General features: G+C 39.9%; 1 protein-coding gene across 8 annotated transcripts in view; it reads right to left on the bottom strand.

The window, feature by feature from the left end:
• Nucleotides 1–862: 862 nt before the first annotated feature.
• Nucleotides 863–9,831, bottom strand: part of NRXN3 (neurexin 3) — a 1,346,778-nt gene continuing 1,337,809 nt past the window's right edge. For 6 of the 8 annotated variants that reach the window (XM_073349326.2, XM_073349320.1, XM_073349321.1 and 3 more), the window contains one exon: nucleotides 863–3,815. In XM_073349326.2, coding sequence (XP_073205427.1) covers nucleotides 3,514–3,815 — 302 coding nt within the window. In that variant the 3' untranslated portion in view covers nucleotides 863–3,513. Of the gene's footprint in view, nucleotides 4,440–9,831 lie in introns of all 8 variants that reach the window. The other 2 variants (XM_073349317.1, XM_073349319.1) reach the window with 2 other exon arrangements.

Here is a 9,831-nt window from a genome sequence, read left to right as displayed (position 1 = left end):
GAGTGAATTTGTGTGGGGGGGTGGAGGGTGAGAAAACCTGGATTTGTGCTGGAAATGGCCCACCTGATGATCACTTTAGATAAGCTATTACCAGCAGGACAGTGGGGTGGGAATAGGTATTGTTTCATATTCTCTGTGTATATATAAAGCCTGCTGCAGTTTCCACGATATGCATCTGAGGAAGTGAGCTGTAGCTCACGAAAGCTTATGCTCTAATAAATTGGTTAGTCTCTAAGGTGCCACAAGTCCTCCTTTTCTTTTTGCGAATACAGACTAACACGGCTGTTACTCTGAAACCTACATTCCTTGAGTTGCTACATCATCAGATAGTCAAAACAGGTTCTTATTTGACCTAGCTTCCAAAGGTCCTAGCCCTGCAGACACTTGAAACTAGACTAGACAAAGCATCAGAAAATCTGCTGTAGAGCAAAGGATTAAATAGTCTGACAGGTCTTAATCTGCTCTGATTTCTATGCATCAAATCCTAAGGTCCTTGCTCACTAATTACTCACCAAAACTGCCATGGGAGTAAAGGACTGAGTTAAAACGACATAATGACTCAGAGTTTGGCCCATAACTGTTAATTATTCTTTAAAACAATTTTTGTTCTAGCAGTTTGCCTTTCCTTGTGACTATGAATAATAATTAGGGGCCCGATCCTGTGCAGTCTGACTCTCCCACGTATCCCCACTGACTTCAGTTGGGCTACTTATTTGACTATGGGCTAGTTAGGTTGGCTGGACTGAGCCCCACAATACCTTCCGCACTATGCTATTTTGCTGTTACCATGCTCATCTCACCTACAGAACATTAGAGTGTCTCTTGAGTCTTTTGGAAATAAAAGGACAGCAACATCCAAGGCTTTGGGAAGAACATTTTATTGCTAAGCATATCCTTGAACAAAAATGCAAATAAGAAAAAAGAAAAGAAAGAAAGAAAGAAAGAAAGAAAGAAAGAAAGAAAGAAAGAAAGAAAGAAAGAAAGAAGGGGGGGAAAAAGCAGTAACGTCACAATAATTCAAATGAATAGCCTTAAGGTTCTGTGCATAAAACAACAGGGGTATGGTAGAAGCCCACATACAGAAATGCACATGTTCCCAAAAAACTGTTGAATAGAAACTTACACAAAAAAAGTAACAGAAAAGAAGGTGGGATTTTTTTTTCTTAAAAAAAATGGGGGGTGGGGGTTAAAAAAAAGAAAGAAAGAAAGCAAGAAATTTCACAAGACTCCAAGAACAGCAATCTTTTACAGACATTGAGAAATAATCAACTCCAGATAGGTTCGGCCACTTAAGTTGTCTACAATCGTGCTTTCATACCTTTTTAAAACTTGTCTTTTTTTTCTTTTTTAGTATTTAAAAAAAAATCAAAACAAAAAATAAACCACCCAAAAAACAACCTCACACACACACACACACACACACACACACACTGAAAAGCTGTTAAATGCAAAAGCCTCATCTCTAACATGAGAAGGCTGCTTTTTATTTTGTTCCCATGTGCGTGTGTGCGTTTGATGACACTTTTCTTCAAAGTCAAATATTCATGCGAATTATAAACACCAGCAAGAGTAGATTGCTAAATCTAAACAGCTGATTAGTTTTCATCTGTACACAGAGAAATTGTACATTTCTGATACTCCAGAGTCCTCAATTCATTTGTGTTTGTTTTTCTTTTTGCCTCTCTCCCCCTCTCTTTTGCTTTTTGCACATGACAGTCATGGCCATGAAACCACTTGGTTATTGTTCTGTACAGTAAGTTACTTCCTTTCACATAATTGGGGAAAAATAAAAACCAAAACAACCAAGATTAATTAAATCAACTAAAAACGCCAAGTTTAACCATAAAACATTATATACCTCAGGGTAATCTAGAAATTACACTAGCAAAAAAAGTAGTAAAATATGTAAACAAAATCTGAGAATTTTTTTTTATCCTTTTGACACAGCTAACTGTGACAAAGCTAAAACACACACTCTCTTCACATTTTTATGGTTTGCTTTTTGTTGATATTATTAAAATGTTTTTCTTCTAAAACAACATTCTCATTCCATGTAAACACCTTTTCCAGTCGTCCCATCGAACATATGGTGATAAATATATCTGTGTATATATATATATATAAATATTTATATATATAATACTATTATTAACTCCTTTTATTATTTTTTGTGTCACAGCAGCTTTATTAATTTCTTTTCTGTTATATAAAAGAGAGCGTAAAGGGAGAATAGGGCAAATGGAAAGACAGAGATAGTCAGAAATGTCAAGCTACAAAATTAAAATATTACATATGAAAAAATCTTCATGTCAAAAAAAACCCTATGAATTTTGCACTTGTTCGCAGCATGTGTTTGGCTTGTGTGATGTTTATGGTTCTTGTCAAAGGTTGAACTCCAGTATTGTCTTTCTGACCTCTTTATTCAACCACTTTATTATTAATTTTTTTGCATGCATTGCAATCAGTCACAGAACCAGAACCCAAAGAAAAGGCTCCCTTAGTTTAGCATTGTATATCTAGCTCAGAATAGTTGATCACTTTTGTTTTGCTTTCTCTCCCCCACCCCCTCTTTAGCCATAGTTTGGCTGTGCTAATGCATACTCAATGGTCTTGTCAAATAAAGCCAATGGCCTCAATCAAACCAGACTGTTCATGAGTTCAGTTGCAAATACTGGAGCCAAATCTAAGGGGACTAGTTTTCCATGAGAATCAGCTTCATCATCACCCATTACACACTTTCACTGTGCTATTAGCAAATAACTTACTGTAGACAATGGATTCTAGAGAACACACAACCAGATATGTAGAGTGAACACCATGGGTACCTTTTGAGTTCATATATGGCAATAGTCTCTTTATTTATTTGGTGGGTTCCTCCCCCAACTCCCCAGATTTCTTCTTGACTCATGTCCTGGTTCATTCTCTTCTCCCCACCCCCCTAAAACAGGCAAAGAAAACCAAACAAAACCAAACAAAAACCAACAAGCCCCAAAACCATTTATTCCCCACCCCCCCGCTCAGATCTCGAAAAATTATACGTATGCTGGACATGGCCAGATCAGTTTGTTTGATTTTTTTGTTTGTTTAAAATGTTTATGCATTTTTTCTTTTTCTTTCTTTCTTTTTTTTTAATAAGTAAACTGAAAAATGATCGATACAGTCAAAGATCACGAACATCATTAAGACTCACTTGGAGATATGAAACAAGTAAGCCGCGAATCTTCTACCTTTTGCGGAAAGTTCAGCGAAGAGGAGATGTGGAGACTTCCAAGTCCACCAGCATGGTAGAGCTGCGTGTGCCATCTCCAGAACACTAAGTGTGCTTTATAATACAGTAGGGCAGAGTTTGCTGACTCCAAGCGATGACTGAGACGTTAACAGTCACAGCTGAATTTTTTTCCCAATTTTTTTTCCCACAAACTGTAGCTCCCAATCTCGTTAGCTGTAACGGCTCTGATATTTCAGTTAAATCTCATTAAGTATGTATATATTTATATATAAATAAGTATATTTTTACACATAATACTCTTTGTCCTTGTTTTTCTGTTTCTTGTGGCCGCTCTTTGTGCTCTGCTGCTTCTCCTTCACGAGCGTGCCATTGCTCTGGGCTGAGTTGCTGATGTAGTTCCGCGTCTCATCCACCTGATAGGACCCCTCGTCCCTGTTCCTGTACTTGTACATGGCGTACAGGAGGATCAGGATGCAGAGGGCGGCAGCAGCCACAATACCGACGACCATCCCCGTTGTGCTGCTCGACTCGCGGACCACCTCTGAGGCCCCCGGAACCCGTCTGATTCCTGGCTCCGTGGGGTTTGCTGTGGGCACATTACGGAACATGGGGGAAGTTATTAGCGGGCTCTTCAGCTTTGTGCTGTCTAGCTCATAGGCAGTGGGCAACGGAAGCAAGACTATGTCAGGCTGGGGTTTGAGCTCACGGTTATTCATTTTGCCAGCAGGCAATTTGGGAACCATCCCAGTCGAGGACGAAGCTGTGGAGCGGATCAGCTCAGGGGACAAAGCCGTGGTAGTAGTCCTACCAGTTTCGGAGACTTTGTTAGGTCTAAAGTCCTTGGATTCCCACTTAGGTGCATGTGCTTTGTAGCCACCTTCGAAGACTGAAGTGGAAAGACTCTTATCTGTTACCAAGGAGAAGGTGGTGTAAAAATCTTCATCATCAGTAGGGGGTAGGTTAGAGTCAAAGGTTTCCCCTGAGCCATACCCAGATATCACCAAGCCATCATCATCACAACCATCGCTGCCTTGGTCCGACAAGCAAGGTAACCCCGCCTCAGAGGTCATGGACAGGGAATCTTTGGTGGTCTCAATAATGGTGAGGAGGGGGCGAAAGGTAGGGGGGAGTGTAATGAAAGGTGCACGAGTAGCAATAGGAGGGATATCTAAAGGGTCTTCTACAAGTAGAGGGATAACTAATTCACCTCCTGGGATTGAAAAGAAAAAACAGAAGATTAGTAAATATTCATGACACAGTGCATCATGTTCAATTCACTGAGCTCAAAGGTGGTGAAGGACTGTTATGAAGAAGTGTCATGGAGGCAGATTTCCTGCCCCTATCCACACCATCAACATACTTTTTCAGGGTTCTAGGAAGCTTTCTGCCCAACCCTGCTTTTGAGATAGGTGAATTGGCCATTCCAATTCCTCTCTATTTTAATCTCTCCTAGGTATGTTCAAGTGAGAGAATTTGAAATCCTAGGGACCAAAGGGTTTGGGGTCCGGAAGATACTCTCAAGTGACTGCAGAATTCAAACTTGGCATGGTTCCATTTTCTTACGTCTTTTAGTATATGGGGAAAAGAATACTTAATTGTGGAATTACTCCAAACCTCCATACAGTACTGGTCTCTTGGGTTGGATTTTGCTGCTGAAGCATGCTGATTTTACCAGTTTTTCCTCTGATCTTTCTTGTCACTGGTATTTCTTCTCTGCCATTTGAGTTCCACAGCAACTTCCAAACAATTCCCAGTTCAACCTTTTCTTCTTGTTTGTCCGTCCTGTTTTTTAAATTGTGTGAGTGAATGAAGTGCACATGAAAGGTAGGGATGGACTGTTGTGGTTGGAACTAGATGTGGTGCAAGAGGGCACAGAGAGCTCCTCAATGCATGGTTGTCTTTTTGATCTTCAATACCCTCTGCTACTCTAGCCCTCTCCCTGCCCCTTCTCAGCTCTGCTAATGCACCCTGCTATTGATCCGCAATACTCCTTGTTTCAGTGCTGTGCTTTAAGGGACACTGACAATCCTGGTTGATTGTGCCAAACTGTGTTGTGGTTTAATGAAATGGATAAATAAGAAATAGGATGACCTAAATCAGGATTTGAGCCCAGGCCACGAAAGTGAGGAGTAATCTCCATCCTGCACTTTCTGGTATTTCTTTCTGTGCTGCTGGTTGTGATGAATGTTACTTTTTCTCTAGTGTGGCAGACAGCTTTCTGTGAAGCAGGTACTAAATGAGAAAATCTCATAATCTGCTGTCTGGGAGTGCTTGTGCTGTGAACAACCAGCAGCCATTCCTCACTTTCTCCATACCCAAGCTCATTATCTCTGTGAATAAGAGACCCAAGGTCATTTCAGAACCTGGGTATCTCAGCACCACTGTGGTGCTTGCAAGCAATGAGGCCTCCTAAGATTTTTTGTTTGATCAGGGTAGAGGCTTGAGTCACACTTTCACTGTAATGTGACTCTATTTTCAGGCTCAGGAGGCTATCAGTCCACTTGTCTTTTATGTGGGTATGGAAGCATAATGGATTACTCGCATGTATGGTCAGGTCACACAGTCTTGTGCTTAAGTTTAGCGTTCTATCTTTTTTTTTAACTGAGTCATGTTGCCTTTGCATGTAAATTTTGCTTTTAGTTATAATTTTGTTAGGCATTTAAGCTAATTGGGCTGTATCCTGAGATCCTAAGGTAAACCATCTTTTGAGTAATCATTTACATCAGTGTAAAGTGAGTGCCTACTTGTGTAAAATGTTACCACTAGTGTAAGTGGAGAATTCTGAGGATTTAGTATTATTTTACTCACATTTTGCACAAGTATATATGGCTACAAAAAGTGCAAGGCAATAGAGAATCAGACTGAGTAAAAAACTCTGGCTTTGACTTAATTCATTAGTGTTAATTAATTGTCTTTCACCCAAGTGACTGTTGAATGGTGTTAGGATCAAAAATTCTGCTATCTGCTATCTGCACTGTGATGCTCTATTGTATTTTCTGCATTTGTTTCACACTGAATTTCCATTGGCAGTTCCACTGCCAATGGTAGCTCTACAAAACATATGTCACCATATGCTACTGATCAGAGAATATGATTTTGTCCTAAATCTTGTTTGATGGGTGCTTGCAGGTTTACCATCAATTCAATCCAAATTTACTTGGGCAGCAGTCATTTTTAACCACCAATTGGAGTGTACAAATGTAGTTTCAGTGCCTTTAAAATGTACCGCCTTCAGTATTTCAAATCGGATAGCAACAGTGGCATATGGTTATTCGCATCCTTCAGTAGAGGTAAAATGCTGGTACCACTGAAGTCAATCGAAACCTTAATGTTTACTTAAGTGGCACTAGAAATTAGCCCCAAATAAGAATTCATTATTTTACTTAGCCTCTTAATATACTCGTGGAGCAAAGCTCGTTCTAATGTATGAAATGAAAATGGCAATTTGGAGATGTCATTTCATTTTCTGAGCTTCCAGGTAATGTTCCTGCCACCTCTGTTACTGAACAAAGAAGGGAAAAATTGAATATTATGTGTCTAAAATAATCCCACAGGATTTCTTCAAATTGTATCTGTTCAGTACAAACATGGGAAAGGCAAAGAGCATCATTACGCTGCAGTTTGCCAAACGACTACATTGCATTTTGTGAACCTGTGATTCCGGTCTGCTCCTTGTGAAATAATATCAGGCACTTGTCCTGTTCCTGTTTATGCTACTGTTTCAGAAGTTTGTTTTCTGTCCATTGTTAGTGTGGGGCATGGATAATCCATATTATCACATGGTCTCAAAACAAACTTGAACGAGGGCCTTCAGGAAAAGATCATCTATCAGAATAAGTTCCATGGACTAGATAAGAGTGAATAAAATAATGGAATTTTCAGCCAAATATGAATTGAGCTGTCTGTTGAGTGGGGAATTGAAGTCCCTGAAAGTCATCTGAGGTCTGTTGAGTGGCTGATAGTGATTTTGAGATCAATTCATCCACCATTATAAAATAGCATTCATCTGCAATTTTAGTGCACCATCTGTGACATACAACTGGAGTCTGAAGTTTGGCAGTTTTTAATTGCCCATCTAAAGCCTCTGAAGTGCCTCTGTTATTAAAAGCTACTATGCTTACAAATGGCTTCTGTTAATCTGCCACCCAATGGGGCAATATTTTGGGCAGCTTTCCTCCCAGAAGGAAATACTTTAGTCCATTTTACAATCAACTCTTTGGACTTGACCTCAAGGAGATGGAAATATTTAGTTTTTAAAACCAGAAGACAAAGCTTTCATTAGCAGAACAACCACTTGCATTAAAAAGCAATTCATTTTTCTAGGATTTATTTTTTACTTGCAGTTAATGATCAAATAGGTCATTATAAAATGGTTGTGTTTTTCATGAAACATCAAGAAGAGTCTAACAGAGCTATTAGGATTAATGGGGTTCCACATCTGTAACTGAATTGTCTCTTTGTGTACAAAAGTAGGTCAGAAAGAAGACAGTGAGCCAAATTCAGAGGTGAGTCTGAGTCTTAGCATGTATCTGAGAGGTAGTATAACTTATATGCTTGCACAGCTGAGACAATTTAGGCTTTCTTGGAATCACTTAATCTCACCTCTGAATTTGGCCCAGTGTGTCTGGTGAGTCGTATCATGGGTGCAAGCTACACCCAAAAAATAAAGATACAGTTAAGGGTCCTTCTCCTGGGGTTCATGGTTTTTAGAGGAATCATCTCCCTACCAAGGAATAAATACATTGGTCAAAGTTGCTAAGATATTGTGGCTCTTGGAATTCATGGTTTGGTTTGGTTTTTGGATTGGTGGGCGGAATGTTCTTTCATTCGCACTAAAATCGGCTAGTGTCTCATACAGGAAATCCCAACAATAACGCAGTGAGGAAGGAGTATTTAGGTTTGTTACTTGATGGTATGCACATGTTGCTGCTTCCTGTGAATGTATAACTGCATCCGATGAAGTGAGCTGTAGCTCACGAAAGCTCATGCTCAAATAAATTGGTTAGTCTCTAAGGTGCCACAAGTACTCCTTTTCTTTTTGCGAATACAGACTAACACGGCTGTTACTCTGAAATCTGACATTTAACCTAGAAATCTCTGCCTACATCTAAGAGTTGAAACATTCTCACACAGTGGCTTTGTGGTGCAGACCCTGAAGGTTCAGGCCTTTCCCTATATAATTAGTGCCCATTTTATTGTCCAAAGTATGTATAGCACCAAAAGAGATACAAGAGGTACAGATTTCAGATAACTGTAGGGGGATGCAGTCATCTGACTCCCATTAAATAAATGGTCAGGATTAAAGTCTGTTAATTACTTGTTTGAAAAATAATCTGATGTTGCAAAGGGCTACATTAGTGCTAAATATTTGGGGGCCAATTCTTGAAGTCCCTCATGATTTGGTCCATTGTTACTGAATTGTGCAGCTAATGCTTAGAAAATGTACAGTGAAATTCCCGCTTAAAAGATATCCACTACTCTCTGTTTGATTGAGATTCAACTGCAGAGACATGGGATGTTGGTTCCTGGCTGCTATTGCTTTGTTTGGAAAGCAAGCGTCAGTTAGTGGTACTGGCGGATGAGCTGTGGATTCAGAACCTGTTTACAGAATTCAAAGCATCCCAAGAAGACACCAGGGCCTTTTTTGTTTGCAGTCCTGCCCATTCCCCTTGTCCCCTCTCCCCAGCGGATGGATGCTCCCTGAAGAAAGCTGTGAAATTGAAATGGCTTGTGTTGACAGCAGAGTGCTGAAAGATGAAATAAAAGGAATAGATAAAATGGCTTCCTCTTCTGTGGTAGGGATGCAAAATAAGTGACAAGTGCCAATAGCAGTGCCAAGAGGATTGAGGTCTGCGTGGTGTGAAGCCCCAACCCAACAAAACACTAATATCCAAGTGCTTCCTTTGGATTTCTTCTTTCTTGGGAAAGAACAGTGTGTATTCCTTAAAGTTAGCATTTTAAATCTGGATCTTATACTTTTTTGAGAGGGTTGTGCTTTCCTTTAAACTAGTGAGACGACTGGGGATATAAAAGGTCTACGTTAGCCTTGAAGGCTGCCCTGCTTTTTCCTTTATGAGTGCTTTATAGATATATAATTCATACCTCTGGGGCTGATCTACAGTAAGGGCTCTCTGTCACTGGAAAAGATGGAGTGTAAAAAATTTAATAGAAGCCTTCTGAACTGTGAGGATGTTGTGGGTCAATCATGAATGTAGAGGGCACCAAGCAAAAAAAAAAAAAGAAAAGTTGGCAGCCTCCAATTCTCATCTTTCTGGCCAAGACTGTTTCACTGCAGTCTCAAGCATCAAAGAGAGGCAGCACAAAAAGCACACACGAACAGAAACATGAAAGGTTCAACTTCCAACTCTCATGATGAATATAAAGGGACACAACACTGTCTCTTCCAGATGTGGCTGAAAATCTTTAAGGTGCCAGCCGAAAAGCCCAATACAGCACATTCACATCCTCAGGTATTGAAATTCCACATCTAAAGTCTCTCATTTACATGTTATTGTTGCACTGAAACTCAACTCCATTTTCAGACTGAAACATCCTGCTATGGAAAATAATCCCTTCCCTACTCCCCTACCCCATATATGCAA

The sequence above is a fragment of the Lepidochelys kempii genome, chromosome 6 (assembly GCF_965140285.1).
Source record: "Lepidochelys kempii isolate rLepKem1 chromosome 6, rLepKem1.hap1, whole genome shotgun sequence".
Lineage (NCBI taxonomy): Eukaryota > Metazoa > Chordata > Testudines > Cheloniidae > Lepidochelys > Lepidochelys kempii.
Note: the sequence above shows the minus strand (reverse complement) of the source record. Positions and strands in the feature narration are given on the sequence as shown.